The sequence below is a fragment of the Lontra canadensis genome, unplaced genomic scaffold (assembly GCF_010015895.1).
Source record: "Lontra canadensis isolate GAN:19392208 unplaced genomic scaffold, GSC_riverotter_1.0 scaffold7, whole genome shotgun sequence".
NCBI classification, from domain to species: Eukaryota; Metazoa; Chordata; class Mammalia; order Carnivora; family Mustelidae; genus Lontra; species Lontra canadensis.
The window spans coordinates 22,949,177-22,975,033 of record NW_022631001.1 but is presented as its reverse complement, the minus strand read 5'-3'; the positions used below and the strand labels follow the sequence as shown (position 1 = coordinate 22,975,033).

Genomic DNA, 25,857 nt, shown 5'->3' with positions numbered 1-25,857 from the left:
TCTGTGAAATAAATAAATAAAATCTTAAAAAAAAAAAAAGTTACCCATGATCCCGCCCTCTCCATCACTCTTCACTTCCAACCAGATAGGAATCTTTATGATTTTATTTCCTAAAAGCCTTCTAAATTAGTCTTATTTTTACCATTTCTAATATCACTACCTTAGTCCAGGCAACCATGATCTCTGCCCTAGATGTGTATAACAAGCTGGTCTCACCTCCAAACCATTTTCCACTGTAATCAGCCATAATTTCTTCAAAATGCAAATCTGTCATCATCAGGAAAGTTCAAAGAGAAAGTGTTCATTTAAAAAGGAAGGTATCAAGTAGAATTCTGAGCAAGTTACACCTTTATTTAAAGTCTTCCCATGGTTTCTTGTTTCTCTTAGGAAAAGAATCAGACCATAATCTAGGCATATCTAGAGGGTAGGGGGCCCTGCCAATTTTCCCTCCTATCCAGCTTCAGCTTTATTTCTGAGCGCAACTTGCCTCAGTCCAATATACCGGCCTTCCTTCCAATCCTTGAAGCACCATGCTCCTTCCTGACATGGGGCCTTTACATATGCTGCTTTCTCTAATTGGAACATTCCTTCCCTTAGCTTTTACCCATCTTTGAGATCTCAGCTGGAGTGTCACTTTCTTTCACAAGTCTTCCCTGACTCTTAGTTTTTGTCTGCTTCTTTTCTGGAATAGTGCTCTTTCCTTCTGAGTACTTAATTTATAAATTATATATTTGTTAGTGATTATATGAGCAATGCCCGTGTACTCCACTGGACTCCAGGCTTCATTGTCTGTGTGTGCGCACCCTCCTGTCTCTGCCACTAGCACTATAGCTGGCACAGTGTGAGTTCAGTGGAAATTTGTCAGATGGATAAACCGTGTCCATCCAGGCTTTTTTCATTTTCTTTATCCTTCCTATAAAGGGATGGTTGTCCCACCTGCCACCGAAGGCAGATCTTTCTCCTGTATCCTCACCTGTAGGATGGAGAGCCTGTCCGTCTGACCTTCTCAGGAAGTTTTGCTGTGCTTCACCCTGTCCTCCTGTTACTGAGCTCACTCTTCTCTGTGCCAAATTCTCCTCCACTCCATTTTCCCACTTCATCACTCCTGAATTCATACCAGCCTTCCGTCATCCCCACTACTTTATTTAAACTTGTGTTTACCATATTACCAAAGCTCCCTACCAATGAACTCTTAAAATTACATCCATTATACATGTTTTCATGTCCATTTTGCCTAATCTGTCAGCCGCATTAAACTATTGATAATATAGTCTTTCTTAAATCAACACGTTCTCTGAGCTTTTTTGGTGAGACACTTGGTTTTCCTTAAATCTTTCTGACTAGTCCTTTTCTGGCTGCTCTTCATTTTCACCGTCCCTTGTTGATATTCTCAAGGCTCTGAAATAGCTGTCTTCTCAATCATTTCTGTAGGCCATCTCGTTCATATCTATGGCTGTAGTACCTATCTCAATTATTGTTTTAAAGATTTTATTTATTTATTGACAGGAGAGAGAGCACAAGTAGGCACAGCGGTAGGCAGAGGGAAATGGAGAAGCAGGCTCCCCACTGAGCAGAGAGCCTGATGCGGGGTTTGATCCCAGGACCCCAGGATCATGACCCAAGCTGAGGGCAGACGTTTAACCCACTGAACCACCCAGGCACCCCCCATCTCAATTTTTATAATTCCTTAACATTTTTACCCCAAATTTTTCTTTAACCTTATATATAATAAAATTTTGTATAACACATATATTTTATATCTATTATATACCTAAATAACATATATACTTGTTCCTCCTCCAGTGTTCCCAGTCTCATTTCACAGATACCACCAGCTACCTACTTACTCAATCAAAACACAAAATGGTCACCTTTGACTCCTCCCTCTTCACCACCTTTACAACCAATCTGTCCCAAAGTCCTTTCAGTTCCACCTGTCAATTATAGCGCAAATCCATTCACATCTTTTCCTCTCCACTATTGGAATCCTAATCAAAACTGTCACCAATCTGGCTTAGACCACTGTAGCAGCCTCTAACCCAGGTCTGTAGTAGTCAGGGTGCTCTTTACAAAATATAACCCCAATCCTGTCACTCCCACACTTAAAAAAGTCTTTGGTTATCCTCCCATTGTCCTTAAGGGTATAGTCTTGGTATCTTATGGTTTACAGGACCTCGCCCTGTCTGGCCCCTGCTGTCCTCTGCAGCCAAATCTAGCCCTGAGCCCGCACTCTGTTCCTCACGCCAGCCCCTAACTGTCTGTTTCAGTGCCACCTGTACTTGTGTCAACATTGAGATGAAATTCTGTCAGTTGCTTAGGCCAACAACTTTGGAGTTCTCCTTGACTCCCCTGGCCCCCATACCTCATGTAGGATTAGCCAACCAATCTTGTTGGTTCTGTCTTCAAAATAGGAGAATTCAGCCACTTCTGACCACTTCCACAGCTGCTGTCCTGGTTTAAACCAACCTCTTCCCTTGCTTTGATTTTTGCAGTGGCCTCTCCATGTTTCCTTTCTTCTCCCCTGCTGTTTGTCCTCACAACCCCCTAGAGTTTCCCCTCGTTTGGAGTAAAAGCCAAAGTCCTTATTGTGACTGGGCATGACCCAGACCCTTTACCTTACTGACTTTATTTCCTTTCCCTTTCCCTTGCTCTACTGCAGCCCTTTCCCATCCTGTAAGTGTGCCTGTGGTCTGCCTCGTGGTGTCACCGCATTAGCATCAACTTGCAGTGACACACACTTAAGGCTTTAGTGATACTATACAACTCAGTAGAAAAATGTGAGCGCCTGCGGCTCCTGTGGCACCTGGATGGCTCAGTGGGTTAAGCCTCTGCCTTTGGCTCAGGCCCTGATCTCAGGGTCCTGGGATCGAGCCCCGCATCGGGCTCTTTGCTCAGTGGGGAGCCTACTTCCCACCCCCCCCGCCGCCCCGCCTGCCTCTCTGCCTACTTGTGATCTCTCTGTCAAATAAATAAATAAAATCAAAAACAAAATGTTTCTTTTCTTTTCTTTAGTCATGACCAAGTGAAACAGTCTCTTTTCCTCTGTCAGGTGGAAGGAAAGGGAGATGAGCATTTCTAGGAAGTACACAAAGGCAGAGAGTGATGAGCTCGTGTGTCTTGAGACTGTGAGGAAACCACTTGAGCATAATAAGCTGCACATACATCAGGCAGACAGGTCCGGGTCCCTTAGGCCTGGAAAGCTGGGCAGAGGACTGGAAATTGAAGACAATAAGTGATTAGGAAGCAAAGCTGAGAAGCAACATGATAAAAAAAAAAAACTTGTACTTAAGAGGATAAAGAATAATACTGGCTTCTAATGAGTAGCCAGGAATGCAGCTAAAACATCCTGTAATGCACACAACAGCAAAGAATTTTCTAGAGTGGCAGTGGAATGGAGAGATAGTAATGTTTCAAGGAAAAATGACTTGTTGACTTGGTGAATCATTGCAAATACAAAGGGCAAAGAAGGTGGCTAAAGATTGAATATCATTTTAAGCCTGAGTAACTGATAAAAGTGGTGGTAGGAAACTAATCTGAACAGGAGAAAGTATGTTAGTTTGAAGTAAGGTCATGACCTCAAAATATACTGAGTATATATATTGTCACGTTTTCTACAGATGCATTGAGCAAAATTGATCTTAATATACACAATAAAAAATTTGAATTAACTATACCATGTCCTTATCCCCAGTTGAACCATTAAAGAACCAGACCTTGATGTGGGTTCCTGAAGGTGAAGGCAAGAAACTGTCACCAATTTGGAATCCTTTGTAAAATTGTCTAGGTTGGGGAGAGGGTAGTGCTTTTAATAACTGTTATCTTTTTAAAGGAAGAATGATTCATAGTCACTTCCTTTTACAGCTTTTTTTCCAAATTCAGTGAAATTTGTTCTTCGTGTATATACACATGCACACACATAGAAAGTAATTCATGTATATCTATATGTGAATTCATATACATATGAGTCTCTTTTTTGCTCATTCCATTTACTGGCATCTCAGTAGATCTACTTTGCAGCCTTAAGCTGTTGACTATCATTATGACTCTTTGGATTACGGTCTTGAAATATTTTCTTGGTTCCTGAAGGAAAGATGAAGTTATATTCAGTATATTTAGTTTTGCTTATTTAATATTACAGAATCCTGGAGATGGAGGAGGTATACTTCATCTAGTCTACTGAGTCATTCAGTGTTTGGTAGTCCCCCCCACCCCACATGTGTGTCAGTTTCTAGCGCTGCTGTTACAAAATATCACAGACTTGGTGGCTTCAAACAGCAGAAAGTTATTCTCTCATAGTTCTGGAGGCCTGAGTTCCTAAACTAAAGTGTCAGTAGGGTCACACTCCCTCCAGAGGCTCTTGGGGAGAATCTTTCCTTGCCTTTTCCAGCCTCTAGTAGTTCCAGGTAAGGCTATGTAACTAATTTCTGCCTCCATCTTCACGTGATGTTCACCTCTGTGTCTGTTCCTCTGTGTGGCCCTGATACAGACACGTAATGGCTATAGGGCCCACCCAGATAACTGAGGATGATCTCATCTTAGGATCCTTAACTTAATAGCAGCCCTTTTTCCAAATAAGGTCACATTCACAGAATTTGGGTATGGACATACCTTTTGGGGGCCACCATTCAGCCTATTAGGCCCCTGAATATATGTCCATTATTTGTTGTCCAACTTCTGATTGGCTGCCTTTACCTAGGATCTTTTGGATTTTGACTAACTCTGGGTGAAATCAATTTTCCTGTAACTTTTACCATTAACTTCGGTTCTCCCTGTTTGAAACCATGAGAACAAAAACAATTCTTTTTCTCTCTGGAAGTTCTTCATTTGTTTTCTCTGCAACTTCTGTGCTCCAGAGTGAACATCTCTTATTCTTTCAACCATTTCTCTTAGAACCAGAGCTCCCATTCTTCTAGTGATCTTGGTTGTGCTGCTTCTCTTAAGCACTTAGAGGCGATAAAGAATACTGAATTTATAATTGAAGACCTAATACTCCAGTCATGTCTCTCCCACTGAGTAGGTGATCAAGGCAAATCATTTTTTTTTTTTAACAAAAACCCTGGACCAGCTGCTTCACTGCATGCTTTTTATAGTCAAATGAGATTATTATAAAACCCATAAGAAACATAACCTATAAGAATTTCCCAATTGGGGGCACCTGGGTGGCTCAGTTGGTTAGGCCTCTGCCTTCAGCTCAAGTCATGATCTCAGGGTCCTGGGATTGAGCCCTGCATCGGGCTCTCTGCTCTGAAGGGAGCCTGCTTCCCCGCTCTCTCTGTCTGCCTCTCTGCCTACTTGTGCTCTCTCTCTCTCTCAATCTCTGTCAAATAAATAAATAAAATCTTTAAAAAAAAAAAAAAAGGAATTTGAAAGCAATGTAAGATAGGAACTCTGTCCTAATGATCGATCTGTCTTAAAATTGTCCTATTTGAACCTTTGGATTTAATCACTCTTCAGATTTGTTTTAATGTTACATACACACCTTGTGACTTTTTCTATAAAGAAGTCCTGATGAAGTTATAAAGTCCATGTTGTGAGATCCATTTTTCAGGAATGTAGAGACTTGGCTTATTAGCGTGTGCTTATTTCAATGTACTCCTTTAACATTCGAAACTGTTTCTGTATTGGTAACTTGAAGGTGTAGATATATGTGGGCTTGGAAAGCTGTGCAGATAGTCTACATATGATGTTTATAGAATAACAACTACATAATACAGAGCTTTGGGACTCTACTAGATTCCTTCCAGAGGGCCCCTGTGTTATTACGTCTTTGCAATTAGCTAGTTTCTTTGCAAGCTACCTCATACAAATTTGGATGATTCCCAAACACCCTGGGAAAGCCTAGTGCTGCACTTTGCTTATCCTAAGTTTGCTGTTATTTTTATGTATCTCAATTTAGGGCCACACCACATGGCCTGCTTTATTTTTTGCTGCTTCAATTAAATACAAAGCTGTATCTTCTTGATGGATGTATGAAACATTTGGTGTTCCCTTAGTAGAGAATAAAGAAGTTCATGAACTTACTCATTCCGCAATGCCTGTAATTTTATAGCACAATGAATTTACCTTTCGGAAACTATATATAATCAACAGCTTTCAAGAATTTAATATGGGGCCCCTAGGTGGCTCAGTGGGTTAAGCCTCTGCCTTTGGCTCGGGTCATGATCTCAGGTTTGTGGGATCGAGCCCCACGTCGGGCTCCCTGCTCAGCCAGAAGCCTGCTTCCCCCTCTCTGCCTGCCTGCTTGTGATCTCTCTCTCTCTGGCAAATAAATAAATAAATAAATATTTTAAAAAAAGAATTTAATATAAAGGTTTTTTTTTAAGATTTATTTATTTGACAGACAGAGATCACAAGTAGACAGAGAGAGGAGGAAGCAGGGTCCCTGCTGAGCAGAGAACCCGATGTGGGGCTCGATCCCAGCACCCTGGGATCCTGACTTGAGCTGAAGGCAGAGGCTTTAACCCACTGAGCTACTCAGGTGCCCCAATATAAAGGTTTTTAATTATTTCCTTTATTTTTCCTGGAAAACAATATCCATCAGACTTTATGGAATGTATCTTTTCCTCGGGCAGTTGAAATTAAGAATGTCCACTAATTGTCACCTTCCATTCATTTCAATAGGATTATTTTATTTTTGAGAATAATCATATATTGCAGAACTAAAGAAGGTGAAGTTTTCTTCTTGATCCTATCTAAATTGTGATTGATCTGTATTTGTGTGTTTATTTCAGAGGATAGAAATGTATGCTTAGTCTTGAGAATTGGGAAGATATGAGTAGAATATAACATTTTCTTCTTCATTTGCAGGGATAGGGAAAAGGTAATAGTGAGAGAAACTTATTTTCTGAAATAACTCATCATGTTGATAAGGATCCACAAATCTCATGCCTTTGTTAATTCAGTGAGTCAGGTTAAAATGGAAAGTCTGATGAGAGCTCTATGGCATGACATTGCCTTGGAGAAATAACATCCAAATAGCACGCCTGTGGGTGTGAGTGAATTTTGGATGAATTTTCACTCATATTAGTACTGTTGATTTGACTGGCCACCTTGAAAGAAACAGAAATCTTATATGTTGCTTTCAAGTCTGAATTTTTCCCCCTTAATCTTCTTTTCTATTTAATAGAACTTGAGCTGTAAGGCCCAAAGTATTAGAGGAAAAGCTTCTAGGATGTTAAGTTTAGGGTGATAAGTTTATGATACATAAATATGAAACATAGTGGTCTCAACTTCTCGGGGTTAGTTGGGTCATTTTTTTTTTTATGTATTAGTCCATTGTGGCATGACCTATTCAATTTTTTGGAAAGTTATTTATTTGAGAGAGAAAGAGAGCACATGTGTGGGAGGGGTGGGGCAGAAGGAAAGGGAGAGAAAGACTCCCCAGCAGACTCCGCGCTAAGCTTGGAGCCTGTTGCAGGGCTCAGTCTCATGACCCTGAGATTATGACCCGAGAGTCCCATGTTCAACCAACTGAACCACCCAGGCATCCCTCAGTTTTTTTTGAAACAAAGGAACCATTGATCTGATTGGACTAATTATGAAGATATTAAGATAATGGGTTGCAGGGACTATAACCAGCTGGTAGTCCAAGTCTTTACATATTTGTGCTGTATTCAGGGAACTTCTATCTTTGTCAACAACTTGGAGGTTGTTTTACTCAAGCTTTGGAAAACTTCTGATCCTACTGGATTTTTTTTTTTTAAGGTTTCCATTATATCCAAAAGGAGGGGAGAAGTTACAATTTGATTATGGTGTCTATCTTCTGAACAAAAATATAGCACAGGTAAGTAACCTCTCTTCACTTCTTTTCTACTTCTCACATACAACCTACTTCTTGGATTGCTGACCATCTTTCTTTATAAATAAGTACTACTACAGTTGACTGTTTTATTTAACCAGTTACGGTGATAATGCGAAGTTCTTTTTTGGCCACAGCCTAATTTTATGCCATTATAAGTACTCCTGAGAAGCAATGGATGCACATTGAAATCCTTCTAAATTCAGAAGCCCTTTACTAAGTTGTTACTTGCTAGTAGACTGTACTTGAATGTGTCCATTTATAACTTTTTTCCTCTGTAGCTTCTCACACAGCTTTCTTCTCTTAGATCACTTTGTTCTCTTAAACTACTTTCAGGGACTCATTTTGCATTGGGAGTTGTTTATGGAGTAAAAGTTTAGTGCCTCTGGCAAGTCCTTAATGGTCTCCTCACCTTGTTTTGCAAGAACCAAAAAGAAAAGACCAACCACGTGGTCCTTCCAACCCATCTGGGGTTTCTGCGGCTCTCTTGACATTAAGCCAGTTAGTATCTCATTTAAATAAAGTCTTCCCATATGCTGTAGAAAGACTAACAGGTGCTCGGGTTTTCATTTTCCGAAAAGAGCCATGCAGAATTTCTGTAGCATACTTGACTGTGCTTCCAGAGGTAGACATTTCGTATATTTTCTAGTTGTAAAGGAAGATCAGCTTCAGTGCGTTGTTTTCACTTGGACATACTCAGTTGGAATAGCACATGGATAAGCATCCAGGATTTGACTATTATTTAAAGACATTATCAGCTGTATCCTCAGACCTTCTCTTTTAATAGAAGCAAGAAGGTTTATGATGTTTTTGTTTTTAAAAGACTGCCTTTTATCTGTATGAATATAAAGACTCACTGAAAATTTCTCTTATTCTTTCCTGATGGATCTAGAATTATTCCTCCATATGGTATCATCTTTGCCTGGCTATCTCTCATCAAATATCAGTTTAATGTTTAATTTGATTTTATTTAGATTCTTATCTTTTCTGATATTGGATCAAATTTCTAGTCTGCAGTCTTCAGTTAATCATTTGCTTTGTAAGTGCGTACTCATCGCCCTCGCAGTCATACTGCTTGCTTATTACTGCCATTGCAGCCTATGTTCTTTACTTCAGGCAGTCTACAGAGCCCACAGGCTCTGACCTGTGACTCATCTTTCCATTCTTGTGCCATTCTTCCCACACCTGATGCTTTCCCTCTCTCCACTTTTGGCAGAGAATCACCTTAGTCTAGGAAATAGGACTTTAGGGGCACCTGGCTCACTCGTTTGGTGGAGCATGCTACCCTTGATCCTGGGGTCATGAGTTTAAGCCACATGTAGGGCATAGAACCTGCTTGGAAAAAAAAAAAAAAAAAAGGAAGGAAAGAAATAGGACTTTTATTTCAAGGCTGTCTTATGCTACTGATTATAGTTGTTGTTGTTGTTGTTTTTCTGATTACAGTTTTTATACTGTGGAAAAGGCAGAAGTGGCCTAAGAGTGCATGAAGGGAGAAGAGGGCTAAGTGACCTCCAGGTGAGGTCAGCCAATGTGGAAAAGGGCACATGAGTCCAGAGTCTTGGGGGCAGGATGTCAGGAAAGTTGGTGGAACTAAGTTCTGATCTGAATGCAGAGGTTTGTCTCTCCTTGCCCTATTTTCTGTCTCTTGCCCTAAATACTTAGGGTGAGGTCCAAAGTCTGTTGGAAGATTCTGAAACCTACTCCTGATTAAGGCTAGAGCTGAATGTCTGGATTTCCTGGTAAATTTCAGCTGCGCGCACATGCGCACGTGGACACACACACACGCACACAGAGTTCACACACATAGGAATGCCAGAGGATGCTGAAAGAGGCGCTACGAATAGTCCAGCTTGCTTTGAAAACAGGACAAAGATGGAGGGTGTGTGCAGTGGAAAATTTGGGCAAGTCCACCCTGCACCTCAGACTCAGTTCTGGTACCTGTTTGGTCCTCACTCTGGAACACTTCCCAAGAAGAAGCCTCTGACTTTATTCTTAACTGAACCAAGGTCGCAAGCATGCTGAACTAGTTTTATTCATCTGTGTAAACAATAGATGGTTTCTAGTTTTTTTGTATCTGCAACTTAATAATTTTTTTGGAAGATTTGAGAAACTACACTTGTCACTTGTGTGTGGGTTTAAGATTGATAAGTTAACTCCTTTAAATCCAGAGAGAGCAAGTATCTTGCCCTCTGTATTTTTCATCACTGTGTGGCAGTTTTAAAAGGAGAGGACAATCACCTTTTTATAAACAAATTGTCTTAGGTTTCAGAGTGATTCAGGAGGCCCCTTCTGACAATTTAGAAAGAAACTATTATTGAATTTGTGACCTTAAGCCTTTTTTTTTTTTTTTTTGCTTCAACTGTATATGGTCCATCTTCTAATATTTCTTGAGAAATATTTCATTTTGTCTTTGGCCTTAATACCATCACTTTGTTACATTTCAATTTATAACAAATCAAAAAAGTATTAATCAGTATGAGCCCTAATCATATATATTGTATCAGGAAAAAATTTCCAACTTTTTGAAGATTTAGTTTTCTATACCTTACATATATTTCTATACCTTACATATTAATACATGTTGTCAAAGGAGAGTTTTTTCTTCTCAGCCAGTCTCATTTATACCCCACCTCTAGAGATGTGAACAAATCATACTATTAAAATGGCCCCACCTCAGTAATTTATAGGCCAGGTTAGTGGAGGTGGATGAAAGCATTGGCATGTGTTAAAGTGCCAGAGAAAAAGGAGTGAAGTCATTTAATACTGCATCCATAACTTGGTTGAGGATTTGAATAGTCAATAGGACCTTTCATCACAACCAGAAGTAGTAGTAAAATCACTTTTTTGGTAGAGGAAATGACAGAATTTAGTAATATTTGTTACTTCAGTATTTGGGACCAGTCCAGCCCGTTTTGAAAGCACAAGCTTAGAAAGACAGGCCTTCAAGTAGAAATCCTCAAGTGTTGTTTGAAGAGCTGAGAGGGGTGGTAAGGCCTCCTTGCCCTCTTCCTGTCATTGCGGTCAAAAGGTATGTATCTGTGTGCTCTACTGGGTATTGAAAGTGAATAAAGTGAAGTGCCTTGTTTTTAGTACCACTTGGTAATATTTTTCACTTGTCAGCCCCTTTGTCTGGAAATAGCTTTCTTTGTTGGTCAACATGTAACACTGCAGGAACAGACCTGGCAAAATTCAGGCACAGTATAATTAACATTGATTTAAAAAACTAGGTTCTGGGGCACCTGGGTGGCTCAGTCATTAAGCCTCTGCCTTCAGCTCGGGTCATGATCCCAGGGTTCTGGGATCAAGCCCCACACTGGGCTCCCTGCCCCGTGGGGGCCTGCTTCTCCCTCTCTCACTCCCTCTGTTTGTGTTCCCTCTCTTGCTGTCTCTCTCTCTCTCTCTCTCTCTCTCAAATAAATAAATAAATAAATAACCAGGTTCTGCCACAATTGACAGTAACTTTATAAGTACATTACATTAGAATTTGCATATAACATAGTAGTTTGCTTTAATCTTAGCTTTTAGAGCATAAAAAGTAATAAATCAAAAAATACAATACTTTTGCCTTACATTTATGGAAAGTTCTGTTGTTTGAAACATATATATGTATCCACGTGACCCTCATTATCACCCTATGAAATGAAAGATGCAGCTAATGTTAAATGGATTTGAAGACAGTATGGCTTTGGACATCTGTTGCCCCAGTTAGGATTCTGAGAGGTGGGGCGGAGATTCCCTTGCTTCTGTATGCTTCATTGTTCTGTATACAGTTGACCCTTAAAACAACATGAATTTGAACCATGAAGGTCCACTTATATATGGTTTTGTTGTTGTTGTTGTTTTTGTGTTTTTTTGCTAAGGACAGTACTATAAATGTATTTTTCTCTTTCTTGTGACTTAATAACATTTTCTTGGCATATCATAAGAGCAAGCACACAGTATGTAATACATATACAGAATATGTATTAATCAACTGGTTGTATTATTGGTAAGCTTTCCAGTCAACAGGAGGCAATCAGTAGTTAGGTTTTGAGAAGTCGGAAGTTAGAGGAGAGGCAGTTTTCATCTGTGTGGGCAATCAGCATCCCTAACCCTTGCATTGGTCAACGGTCCACTGTATTTCCATCCTAAAAGTGCACAGAGTCAAAGAAGATAACATTCCCATATAAGAAAGAAACTGAATGTTCATTGAGCAGAGACGGCTATTTTACACGTTATGATATTTCAGTGAGTAAGCACGATGCTTAAAACTGTAAAGTCTCAAAAGAATGTTGAATGAATGAATGAATGGTTATACACAGTTAAGAAACAGATCCCAAAGAATTGTGACTTGCTTCAAATTATGAATTGAGTCAACAAGTATTTGTTGTGCATCTGCCATGTGCTGTATATTCTGAGTGAGAACAGTGAGTAAGGGGACGCCTGGTGGCTCAGTTGGTTAAGCAACTGCCTTCAGGTCAGGTCATGATTCTGGAGTCCTGGGATCGAGTCCCACATCAGGCTCCCTGCTTGGCATGGAGTCTGCTTCTCCCTCTAATCCACCCCTTCTCATGCTCTCTCCTTCTCTCTCTTATTCTCTCTCTCATTAAATAAATAAATAAAATCTTAAAAAAAAAAAAAAAGAACAGTGAATAAGAGATACAAGATCTCTGCCTCATAAATAAGCCAGGTACAAAAACACAGATACTGTATGGTTCCACTTATATGAATTATCTGAACTAGGCAAATGCATAGAAATTGGAGGTTACTAGGAGCTGGGAAATGGGAGAGTTATTACTTACCTCTGTTACAGTTTCTGTCTGGGGTGATGAAAAAATTTTAGAAGAAGATAGTGTTGATAGTTCCATAACATTGTGAATATAATGATAATGCCACTGAATTATACACTTAAAAATGCTTTTAAAATGGCCCAAATGACTCATTTTATGTAATATATTTTACCATAATTAAAAATAATAATAAAATATTATATACCATTGGATTATACACTTCACATGGGTGAATTTTATGGTAGGTGAGCTATATCAGAATAAAGCTGTTTGTTTTTTTTAAAGGAAACTCTCCCATTAAACTTATAAGCTAATGAAAAGACAGTAAACAAAGTAATCTTAGATTGTGTTAAGTGCTGTAATAGAAATCAGCTAGGCGATATAATGGGACGTAACTGGAGAGAAGGACCTGCAGATAACATTGTCAAATAAACCTTATTGAGGAAGCAATATTGAGTTAAGACATGGAGATGACAAGGAACCAGCCATGCAAAGAGCTAGGAAACAGTAAGTTAATGTCATGGGAGCAGTGAATGCCCAATCCCTGATGTAGGAAAGAGCTTGTGTAGATGGCTAATGTGATAGGAGTATAGTAAGTAAGGAGAGAGGTAGCCAGGGAGCATATCCTATAAGGCCTGAGAGATTATAAAGAGTTTGAATTTAATTCTAAATACAAAGGGGAGCCAATGAATAATTAAAGCAGGATAGTGGCTTGATTTATTTTTTCAAAGATTGTTCTTCTCACATGAATTATAAAGAACTAGAATAGAACTAAGATACCACTGAGGTGGCTGTTTCAAAAGACCTGATGAGGGTTGTTGGTAGCTTGGACTAGGATAGTAGGGATAGAGATGGAGAGAACTGAACAGATTTAAAATATATGATGGATGGTGCTAAACATCCCTGATCCTCAGGGAAATGCAAATCAATACCACGATGAGATATCACCTCACTATTATCCAAAAGACAAGAATTAGCCAGTATTGGCAAGAATATGGAGAAAAGGAAACACTTGTGTACTGTTCGCAGGAATATAAATTGGTGCAGACAAAATGGAAAGCAATGTGGAGGTTCCTCAAGAAATTAAAAATAAAGCTATAATATGGTGTAGCAATTCCACTTCTGGGTATTTAACCAAAGGAAATGAAAACACTAAGTCTAAAAGATGTCTTCACCCACATATTCACTGTTGCATTATCTGCAGTAGCTCAGATATGTAAACAATTTAAATGTCCATCAGTGGATGGAGGGATAAAGAAAGTGTGGTATGTGTACACACATTCCCTGGAAAATTATTCAGCCATAATAAAAGAAGTAAATCCTGCCATTTGCAACAAATGGATGGATCTTGAGGGCATTGTGCTAAGTGAAACAAGTCAGGTAGAGAAAGACAAATGCCAAATTTTCTCATTTATATGTGGAATTTTAAAACAAAAATTGAACTCAGGTACAGAGACTGTTCAGGGGTTGCCAGAGCTGGGGGCATTAAGGAGTGAGTAAAATGTCTGAAAATGGTCAAAAAGCACAACTTCCAGTTATAAAGCAAATAAGTCCTGGGGATATAATGTATAGCGTGGTAACTACAGTTAATAATACTGTATCGTATATTTTAAGTTGCTAAGAGGGGTCCCTGGGTAGCTCAGTCGGTTAAATGTCTGCCTTCAGCTCAGGTCATGGTCCCAGCATCCTGGGATGGAGCTGGGAGTCTGTAGGGCTCCCTGCTCAGCAGGGAGCCTGCTTCTCCTCCTCACCTAGAGCACTCTCTCACTATCTCTGTTGTTATCTCTCAAATAAATAAATAAAATCTTTTTTTTTTTAAAGTTGCTAAGAAAATACAGATCTTTGACTTGTGGTGGGCTTATATTCTGATTACCATTATCCTTTGTAAGTTAAAAATGCCATGTCAAAAATGTATTTAATACAACTAACTTACTGAATGTCATAGCTTAGGCCTACATTAAACATACTCAGAACACTTTCATTAGCCTACAGTTGGGCAAAATCATCTAACACAAAGCCCATTTTGTAATAAAGTATTGAATATCTCATGTAATTTATTGAATACTCTACTGAAAGTGACAGAATGATTTTTGGGGGACAAAATAGTTGTGAAGGCATCAGTTGCTTACCGTTGCAGTCACATGGCTGACGGAGCTGTAGTTCTCCACCGCTGCCCAGCATCATGAGAGAGGATTGTACCACCTGTCACAGGCCTGGGAAAAGATCAAAATTCAGACTTCAAAATACAGTTTCTAGTGAATGTGTATCACTTTCACTCCATCCATAACCCACACCATCAAAAAATCATTAGTCAAATAAATCATTGTTAGTCAGAGACTATCCATATGTCTTAAAATTCTCACCCTAAGTTCTCACCCTAAGAAAAAAATTAGTAACTGTAAGGTGATGAATGACTAGACTAATTGTGATGATCATTTTGCAAATTATATACTTATCCAGTCGTTATGTTGTACACCTGAAACTAAAACAATGTTTCATATTAATTATATATGTATTTAAAGATTTTATTTATTTAATTAACAGAGAAATAGAGAGCACGAGCAGGCAGAGCAGGCAGGCAGAGGGAAAGGGAAAAGCAGGCTTCCCACTTAGCAGGGAGCCTGATTCAGGGCTTATTCCCAGGACCCTGGGATCATGACCTGAGCCAAAGGCAGACTCTTAGCCGGGTGAGCCACCCTAGTGCCCGTCTGTTATTTTTAAATGAATTAAATATTTAAAAGTAACTTCTAATATGATAACATTGGTATAAATGACCCATATAAAAACAAAGTTCTTTAACGTCCTCCGTAATTTGAAAAAATGTAGAGATCTTGAGACCAAAAAGTTTAAGAACTGCTGTTGTAGAGAAGGTGGCCATCCAGATTTCCTACAAAATAATTGAGTTGCTCATAGTCTGATAAGACACACTTATTGGTTTCCTAAATTTGGAACATGATATAAGAGACTTAACAGTTAAATTCTGGTAATATGTTCAGTACAAGTCCATCCAGTGTGCTCAGTTCATGGCCAGGAATTATCAGTGGGCTCTTTCCTGATTTTCTTTGACATTTCTTAAGCCAGGCCTTTTCACTCCTTTCTTGAATGCTCAGGGACTTAACAGTAATACTTTTTGAGGATCTAGTTTACAAATATTAATGATGATTTACATTTGTTTTGAATGTAATGTGGCTTTTTATTATACTTTTACTTCTTTATCATATTTCATGCCCATTGAAGCAGTTGACCGGGTCTGTCTTTAGAGATAAAAAATTGAGCTGCTGCTACACTAACTTCCAGAGGACGACAAAACTATTAAATGGCAAACAAATCAAGACCAAATCTCCTGATGTCAATCTGGCTATATCCCACTGACATTTATTTCTTTATTTCTTTTTTAATATTTTTAAAAATGTGGGTCTTCTTACAATCCTATGAGGTAGATAGGTTACAGACCGTGATCTGCCTTTTGCGGATGGGAAGCCTGAGAGCAAGAGCTCAACAGAAGAACCAGGACTAGAATGCGGGGACTTCATGACCACTCTTCCTTTCACTCTATTACCTCTCTTTCCCCTCAGGTTATTTTAAGACTTCATAGAAAGTAAAAGTAGCTTCTCCTTCCAAAAACAGTTGGAAACCTCTGTTCTGCTGAGGACATGGTCTTTCTCTACAACCTGACTACTCTTGGGGCCTACTGTGCTCAGCTATTAAGAAGGGATAAGTGCCAGCTTACACCCAGCAGCTTAAATTCTTGTCTATTTCTTCAACATACAGTCCAATCTATGTGACACATGGGAAGAAAACACGTTCTTATTTTCTTAATTCTTGGAATTGAGAATACAAATTCCAAGGATGTTTTAATAGTCAAACTGCCATTTTCTCCTGCTGCTGCCTACGAAATTTGCCAGTAATGTAGTAGAAACGTTTTTTTAAGTCCCATACCTATATCTTTAAAGAAAACTTTACTGTAATATAATTCACATGTCATATAATTCATCTATTTAAATAAATGTACAGTTCCATGGTTTTTAGTATATCCACTGAGTTGTGCAACTATCACCACAGTCAACTTTAAATGTTTTTATTGCCCCCAAAGAAACCCTGTACCCATTACTCAACTCCCCATTCCCCAAGACATCCATCCCTAGGCAGCTAACATTCTACTTTCTGTTTCTACAGATTTACCTATTCCAATATTTCCTATAAATAGACTCCTAAGTATGTGATCTTTGTGATTGGCTTCTTATACTTTTATATATTCAAGGTTCATCCATGTGATAGCATGTATCATTCATTCCTTTTTTTTTTTTTTCTAAATCATTTTGGCTATTTGAAGATGTATATGGATATATACCACATTTTATTAATCAGTTCATCAGTTGGTGGACATTTGGGTTGTTTACACTTTTTGGCTAGAATGTATAATATTGCTAGGAATATTCATGGACAGGTTTTTGTGAGGACATATATTTTCATTACTCTTGGGTATTTACCTGGGAGTGGAATTGCTGCACCACATGGTAACTGTTTAACATTTTGAGAATTGCCATTTGACCTTCCCAGCAGCAGTGTATAAGAGTTTCAGTTCCCTTACCCATCCCCAGCAGCACTTGTTATTTTCTATATTTTTGATTATAGCCATCTTGCTGGATGCAACATGGTATCTCATTGTGGTCTTGAGTTGAACTTTCCTATTTGCTAATGATGTTGTGCATCTTTTCACATGTTTATTGGACATTTGTAATATGTTCTTTGGAGAAATACTCAGGCCCCTTGCCCATTTTTAAGTTGGATTATTTGTCCTTGTTATTGAGTTGTAAGGGTACTTTATATAACCTAGACACAAGTCCCTTCTCACATGTATGATGTGCAAACATTTTTTCCCCTTCCATAGGCCGTCTTGTTCACTTTATTGATAGCACATTTATAGATAGGCCATTGAAGCACAGAGGTTTTTAGGTTTTAAGATTTTATTTAAATTCCAGTTATTTAACATGCAGTATAATATTAGTTTCAGGTGTATAATATCATGATTCAGTACTTCCACACATCATCTGGTGCTCATTATAACCAGTGCACTCCTTAGTTCCCATCACCCATTTAAACCATCCCCTGGACAGAATGGCTACAATCAAAAACAAGAAACAACTGGTGTTGGAAAGGATGTGAAGAAAGGAGCACCCTCTTGCACTGTTGTTGATGGAAGCTAGTCTAGCCACTCTGAAAACAATATGGAATTTCCTCAAAAGCTTAAAAATAGAGCTACCCTACAATCCAGCCATTGCTGGGTTGTAATACCACGTATGTAATATCTAATACCACGACGTATTAGCTGAAAAATACAAAAACACTAATTCAAAAGGATGCTTGCACCCCTGTGTTTATAGCAGCATTATCTACAATAGCCAAATTATGGAAACAGCCCAAATGTCTGTCAACTGATGAACGATAAAGAAGAGGTGGTGTATATATATACAGTGGAATATTACTCAGCCATAAAAAGGAATGAAATCTTCCCATTCTCCATGATGTGGTTGGAGCTAGAGAGAATTATGTTAGGTAAAATGTCTTTAGTTTTGATAAAGTCTAATTTTTTTAAATGTATTTATTTATTTTAGAAAGAATGAGAGCAGAGAGAGGCAGAGGGAGAAACAGTCCTTCAGCAGACTCCTCAGTAAGCACGGAGCCCGACGTAGGGCTCGATCTCATACCCTGAGATCATGACCTGAGCCAAAACCAAGAGTCGGATGCTTAACTGATAGAGCCACTCAGGCACCACAATAAAGTCCAATTTTTAAATTTATTTTTCCTTTTCTTGCATGTGCTTTTGGTGTCAAAAAAAAATCTCGAAGTTGAGCACAGTTTTGCTTCTGTATAGTTTTAGCTCATACGTTTAGGTCTGTGATCCATTTTGAATTAATTTTTTTGTAGAATTTAAGAGGTCCAATTTCATTCTTTTGCATGGGAATGTCCGATTATCTCAGAAAAATTTGTTGAAAAGACTACTCTCTACCCATTGAGTTATCTTGGCCTTCTTGTTGAAAATTAATTAACTATAAATGTGAGGATTTGTTTCTGAACTCTAAATTCTAGTCCATTAATCTAGATGTCTGTCCTTATGTTAGTACACTCTGTATCTTTTTAAAAAAAATTTTCTGAAGTATTTTCTAAAAATTATTTTCTAAATTCAATAATAATATATGCCAATTTTAGAAAATTTTTTAAAGACTTAATTATTTGAGAGAAAGAGAGCGCATGTGAGTGGGGGGAGGGACAGAGAGAGAGGGAGAGAAAGAATCTCAAGTAGAGTCCCCACTGAGCATGGAGCCCAAAGTGGGCTTGAACCCAGGATCCTGGGATCATGACCTGAGGCAAAATCCAGAGTCAGCCAATGAACCAACTGAGCTACCCAGGCGCCCCATAGAAGCTTTTTTAGAGTACAGAAGAAGATAGAAGAACAGAATTTTTTAGAGTCTATAATCTCATCATTCATATGTGCCTTCCAAATCTTCAAAACTTTTTGTCTTTTTTTAAAGATTTATTTATTATTTAGTTGACAGAAAGAGGAGGGAGAGCACTCATGGTGTGGGGGACAGGCAGATGGAGAAGAAAAGAGAGACTTTCAAGCAGACTCCTCAGTGAGCATGGAGGCCAGCCCAGGGCTCGATCTTACAACCCATGAGATCATGACCTGAGCCAAAGTCATGAGTCAGACGCTTAATGAACTGAGCTACCCAGGAGCCCTTTTTCTTTTTCTTACATAGTTGAGGTAATATTATATCTTTCTGCTTTATATATAGCTTAGATATAGCTTTATATCTTTCTGCTTTTTTGAACACAAGCTTTTTCCCAGGACAGTACAAGACCTATAATGATCAGTATCAAAGGAGAGGTTCTGTCCAAGTACAGATCTGACTCCTGGTAGGTAGAACCCTGTGGTGGGTTAGAGTTCCACAGACCTAGATGTGCATCCCACTAACTGACTGGACGAACTTGGGCATTTAATAATATCTCACTGCATCTCTATTTCCTTATATCTGTAAGGGCTGGGTAGTCCTCACAGGATTGTTGTGGGGGCTAGAAACAGTGAATGTCAAGTTTATAGCTCAGAATTTGTCTCCAGAAAGGGTACTCAATCACTGGTAACTGCCATCATCTATTCTTGATGTTGACTTCTCATCCCTATTAGGCTGATGTTCAGAAGGAATCCTTCAGTAGAAAGCTATGGCACCTGAACTGGGAATTCAAGGATGAAGGTGTTTGGCTAGTGAGAGAGGAGGGGTAATGAAGGTAATTAAGCAGTGCGGAAGAAGCACTGCTTAAGGTTTATCAAGACCAGCCTGGTTGAAGCAAAAGGTTACCTTAATAGCAGAGATAGGAAAGATGGTTTTGTTGCATAGCATTGGCCCCAGCCCCATGGAGTTACCAGTCTTTGTACTTGAACCTGATTGTGGTCTTTATGAGCTCCCAGGGCATGTTTGGGATGTTTAGTAAATAATAACTGAAAGAATGAAGCCAGAAGACTTTAGTAAATGTTAGTAAATAATGTTTAATAAATAATAATTGAAAGATGTTTAGTAAATAATAAAGAATTAGCCAGAAGATTGTTTTTCCTTGTTAAGGTTGATAGTTATTTCTATTTAAATATGTGTGTATTAAATATATCTATATCTATATATATATATATTTGTATCTTGATGTATCTATTATATCTCTTTAAATAAAGGCTTTAATTGAGGTAGAAAAATCATATATGTAGTTGTCTTCCCAAAAGTATCATTCTGTATTTAAAGGGATGATATTACCTTTTTGTAGTTGTAGGTAATAGGTTAAGTGTTCGTTATTAAGAACACTTAACCAGTTAATTTTACTTAACACTTAATTTTAGTTATTAACCAGTTTACTAGACATTTTTAATGATATATTGGCTGTGATCACTACTCTTTAAAGCTGAGTGATAAGTTGACAAGAAAAGATAATTTATTTTTACCTTCATTGGACATCTTTTCAAACTTTAAACTGGAACTAGAAATCCAATGTCAAAAACACCTTTCCAAATAAAAAATAAAGCTATTGTAACCTGTATTTATATAGCTTATTTTAGAGTGCAAAGATCTTTCACATATATCATCTCTTTTTTTTCTTTGCAAAAACCCTGAAGTGTTAGTATTGTTGTCCCCATTTTACGTTTAGATAAGCTGAACCTCTGAAGGGGAGCAAAGAAATTCAGACCCTAAGCATCTGGCTAAGTTCAAGAGACTGTACTTGCTGGTTTCCTATTCTCAGACAGGAAGAAACAGTAAATAACAGGTTTCCCTTTTATCTGTGGCTACCTAAGAACTAAGTATAAATTTAGCAGCTTATTTGGTTTAGCTTCCTTGATAACTTCTTTTTTCCTTTATCCTAATTGTTTTAAAAGATTTACTTTAGTGTTTTATTTTGCATATTTTAGTATTTTAGGCTGCCAAATTATTTTCTTCAACTAAAGAAATAAATACCTTATTCAGCAAAGGCATTAGCCTATTTCAAATCACCACCAGGAGTGACATTTTTTGCTGGGAGAAAAATATTTGAAGAACGCACCTCAACTGAAATGAAATACACAGTGCTTAGTTCAGAGAAGGTAGACTCTAAATTCTAACTTTTTATGGTTAAGCGTCATGAAATGAATTATGAGAAATAATATCTATGAGAAGCCTGATTTTAGTTGGCATCAAGTGAACAAGCATAACTTAGGTATAAGCTATTTAAGGAAATGAACATCAAAAAATTATTATATGTAAATTTGGGTACCTATTAGAGAAACGCATTTTAAAATGTCCAGATGTGGGTTTCCAGGGAAAATTCCAGGATAAAATTATTATCCTAATGAATGTAACTTTATCAAGGCCAAAATCCTAGAATAAAATGAACTAAAAGAAATACTTCATAGCTGAGTGTTTAAGATCTAGTAGTATGGATGTAGGTTCAAATGTTAGTTGCATCACTTTAGCTGTTTGATTTTGGATAAGTCAATTCACCTCTCTGTGCCTCAGTATCCTGTAAAATGGAAATAGTAATAATACCTACAAGGGTAGTTCCTGTCTCAGAGTTGTTATGAGGATTAAATAATTTATAAAGACTTAGCATACTGCCTAGAACAGAGTAAGTGCTAAGTAAATGTTTGCCAAATACATAAAATGCAAAGTATAGTATAACTTTGTGATAAAGAAATCCCATATTCCACAAATACAAAATGAGGTAACAATGTATGGAAGTAGATTACAAGCTAAATACAAGTTACAAATAAGCAAAGAAGGGGGAAAATTTGCCTGTTTAGCTGCCTTGGTGAGTACCTCGTATATGGGAAGAAAATATTCAGATACTTTGTTCACTGTAAATGAGCTTTTAGTTTCAGGCTAAGGTAACAGTTTTCTTTTTTCAAAAAAAAAATAACTTTTATCATGTAAATCATCCAGTCTCATTATAAATTTGTTTTTAAAATACAGAAAAGAATTAAAGAAAAAAAATTAAAACCACTTTGGATTCTACTACTCAGAGACACCATTGTAATATTTTGATGAACACCTTTCCAAACATCTATGCATATATACATACATAAGTTAAATAAGTAAAATTTTATGTAAATTGTTTCATACTGTGCATTTTATGGTTTGTTCTAGTTTTCTCACTTAATTATATTGTGAAGATAGATTCATGTTGATGAGTATAGTTGTGTAAAATTTTGTTGTCTGCATTGCCTTCTGTTGTATGGACATACTATAACAGTTTCCTTATTGATGGGCATTTAGATTGTTTTCCAAGATTTCTCTGTTGTGAACAACTTTGTAATGAGGAAGATCTTTCTACTGAATTATACCTGTGCTCAGTTATTTGCTTAAGATAAACACTTAATTGCTGGGTCAAAGAATATATACATTTTAAAGTTATATATAGGTGCTTCTTTACCCTCTTGCCAATATTATGTATTCTGTGTTATTGCATACTGTATATTTATTAACCTTTTTTTATGTAAGAGAGGAAATATATCTCTATACTGATTTGTAGCTTGTTGATTATTAGTGAGTGTTACGTTCATGTATTTCATATATTTACTTGTTTCAAGTTCTTTTGTAAATAACAAGTACCTTTTGATAAATGTGCCTTTTTAAAAATTATAAGTAGACTGTAGAATGCCCAAAATTATATAAGATACAAGGAAATAATGCATAGGCCTTGCAACTAAGAGTGAAGAATTTGCTAGTCACAGACTTGCGTCAGTCTTTTTTATTTCTCTGTTTTTACCTCCTTTCTTCCCCCAGTCCTCTCTAGGATCTTCAGTTCCCTTTCTCTGTAAAAGCTCTCTGGCATTAGGGCAAAGGCTTAATGAAGACAGCTTTTGGAAGAGCCTTTCAACTCGCATCTCCCACTGCCTGGCTCATTTCTTCATTCTTTTTTTTTTTTTTTTTTTTTTTGCTTGGCACGTTTTCTTTACTGTCAGTGTTTCTTTTCATTCATTTTAGTCCCATGACTGGTATGATATTTCTGTTTACTCTCTTGGTGTTTCTATGGCTGCAGGTAGGGCTGATTTATCACTTACCCTGTGTCAGGTACTGGACTGGGCACTGTGAAGACAAGGATGAATAGGACTTGGTTCCTAAACCTGGTGTTCCCCTTCCAACCAACACCATAGTATGGTGTGTGCAGTAGTGATAGAGATGTATGAAACTTTCTTTGGGAGGTATTCCTAAGGAAACATTCAAGTTAGACCTTTAAGAGCAAGTCAAAGTTTGCTGTGAAAGTAGAGGGAAGGGAAGTAGAGAGGGGAAGGTAAAAACCCTCTTGTCCCCCAAACAGAGGTATGAGTGCAAACAAAGCTCAGAGTAGATACACATGCTGGGATCAGTCCGTGTCTCTCCTCAGGCTTCTTGATGACATGACTTACTCTGTGTCCCTGGACAATGAACTCCTCTTCTCACTGTCTCTATGACATGTTACCCTTACCTGGAGCATTACATTTTTAATCAGGGAATATTACATTCCTAGAGTGCTCCCCCCAAATTTAGCAATATTTTCTCTGTCCTGCTGTTTGCAAACTGATATATTTTTAACTCATAATGGGATAATTTTAGAACTGCATAAAAAGATGTGCTATATATTCAAGGTATTAAAACAAAAATTACAAATCTCTTGTTCTATTCATCCTTATGAAAATGGAAACTTAGTCAGGCTTTGATTCTCCTGATTAAGCCTGGTAGATTGGACTTTGAGCATTAAACTTGTATTTCTTCTCTATTGCTTGGTATAATAGTTACACAGATAATCGTAATGATGTTTGTAGTTTAGCATTGTACAGGTAACAGGGCACATTTCTAATAATCTCCCATAACCCTGTGAGGCACAAGATTATTGTTGCCTTCTCTTGCTAATAAGGAAACTAAGCTTTGAACAAGTTAACGTGCCTGCCTCAAGGTCACACAGACCCATTAAACTGGTAGAGCCAAAACTTGAACCTTGGTCTTCTGATTAAAAATCTAGGATCTCTAGCTTTTAGGGGAAGATAGCACAGTTGATTTGAGAATCTAGAATTTAAAACTTTTAATGATTATATTTTGCTAATTTATCTTTTAATAAAAGAGAGTAAGAAAAGACAGACCAACAGTTATCTGTGGATAGACCCAAATCATAGTCCTATATTTGGAACACTGCCTTTATAGATATTTCTATAAGTTGTCAGTTTAAAAGCTGTATGTATTGTCAACTCAAGCTAGCATTTTAGTTTTAAGTAACTTGGGCAGATATAATGGGAAGAATGAATTTCTATCATCCAGTGGACTCCAAAAAGGTAGATGGTATGGTTTAATAGAAAAAACATAGCACCAACAATTAGAAATGTTGGTGTTCTAGTCCATCTCTTTTTACCTGCCGGTACCTTGGGCAAGTGGTTTCTATTGGGCCTTAGTCATCTCATCTAAAGAGTAAAGGGGTTGAGCTCTATGTACTTTGAGGTCCGTATCAGTCTTAATAGTGTTTGAATTTGTGCTTCTGAACTTTACCACTTACATTTCAATCTGTTCGTTGCTTTTTATTATTACCTTCAAGTTTTTTTTTGACTTACCACAGCAAGATCAAAAAGATTTTATGATTCTCTAAGATACAATTTGTAAACAATATGCTACATGGTAGTGATCTTGTTGGTAGAAAATAAGCAGATATATATGGAGTACCATTCCAGGTAGAGAATGGGTCAGTAGAAGTCCATATGACACGGACTTACAATAATGATAATACCACCATGGGTTTATGTTGTGCTTTGTAGTCTTCAAAGTGCTTTCCTATGAAAATCTTATATACCGATTCTCACAATTTCTCCTCTGATGTAGATTTAATAAGAATTTTCACCTTTGATTTAGTAATTCTTCTTGGAAACTCTGTCATAAGGAAATAATTCTGACTCCCTGAAAACAGTTAGAAGATGTTTATCATAACTGAAAATAGCTATCTAGGGGTAAGTTAAATAAACTGAAGGGCATCCACAGTCATTAAAATGTTTACGAAGATGAGGTAATAGTATAGAAATGCATTTGCTATTAGTGAAGAAAAGAGGATATGGAGTTGAATGTATATGCTGTAGTTATGGAAATAAAAATTTTAAAGGCACCAAATAAATATTCACCCTTTATGTAGGGGGAAAAATACTGCTCGGATTATGACAAAATTGTGTTACTTGTTTGTTTTGTGGGATTTTGTATAATTTTTCTACTTATCTATTTCTGATTCTTTTTTATTGAGTACATTATTGCTTTTATAATAAAATGTATATGTATATATAAAAATATATATAATAATATTAAAATATATAATAAAATATATAATTATATATATTTTTAGTAACAACCAAGGCATAGTAAGGTTTCTTGACATTCTCAAAATGGGATGAATGCTTCAGTGAATCTGGGACTAGAAACCACATTCCTTAATCTATCCATTAGTGCTAGGCTTCTACAATCAAATTGTAATGATATACCGACAGGTATAAAGATTCCTGCTTTGAATAGGTTGCCTAGGTACATTTTTTTTCTTATTGTATGTGTTTTCCCTGTAGTATTCATTACTTCTTAGTAAAATTAACAAAATCAACATTATTTTGTTTTGTACTTTTTAAAATACAGCAGTCTTCCATTGGCTGAGTAGGTTTAGGGCAGTATACTATGGTTAGGAACATAAGCACAAATGGACACGGGTTAAGTTCCTTGGTTTGGTATTTGTCATTTGGTGACTGTGGTGTTATCTGAGAAATTTCTCTCTGGGCCT

The 25,857-nt window shown here is 37.4% G+C and overlaps 1 protein-coding gene across 2 annotated transcripts in view; it reads left to right on the top strand.

The window, feature by feature from the left end:
- Positions 1 to 25,857, top strand: part of UVRAG (UV radiation resistance associated) — a 292,228-nt gene that overhangs the window by 213,700 nt on the left and 52,671 nt on the right. For both annotated transcript variants that reach the window (XM_032853034.1, XM_032853035.1), the window contains one exon: positions 7,705 to 7,783. In XM_032853034.1, coding sequence (XP_032708925.1) covers positions 7,705 to 7,783 — 79 coding nt within the window. The remainder of the gene's footprint in view (positions 1 to 7,704; positions 7,784 to 25,857) is intronic.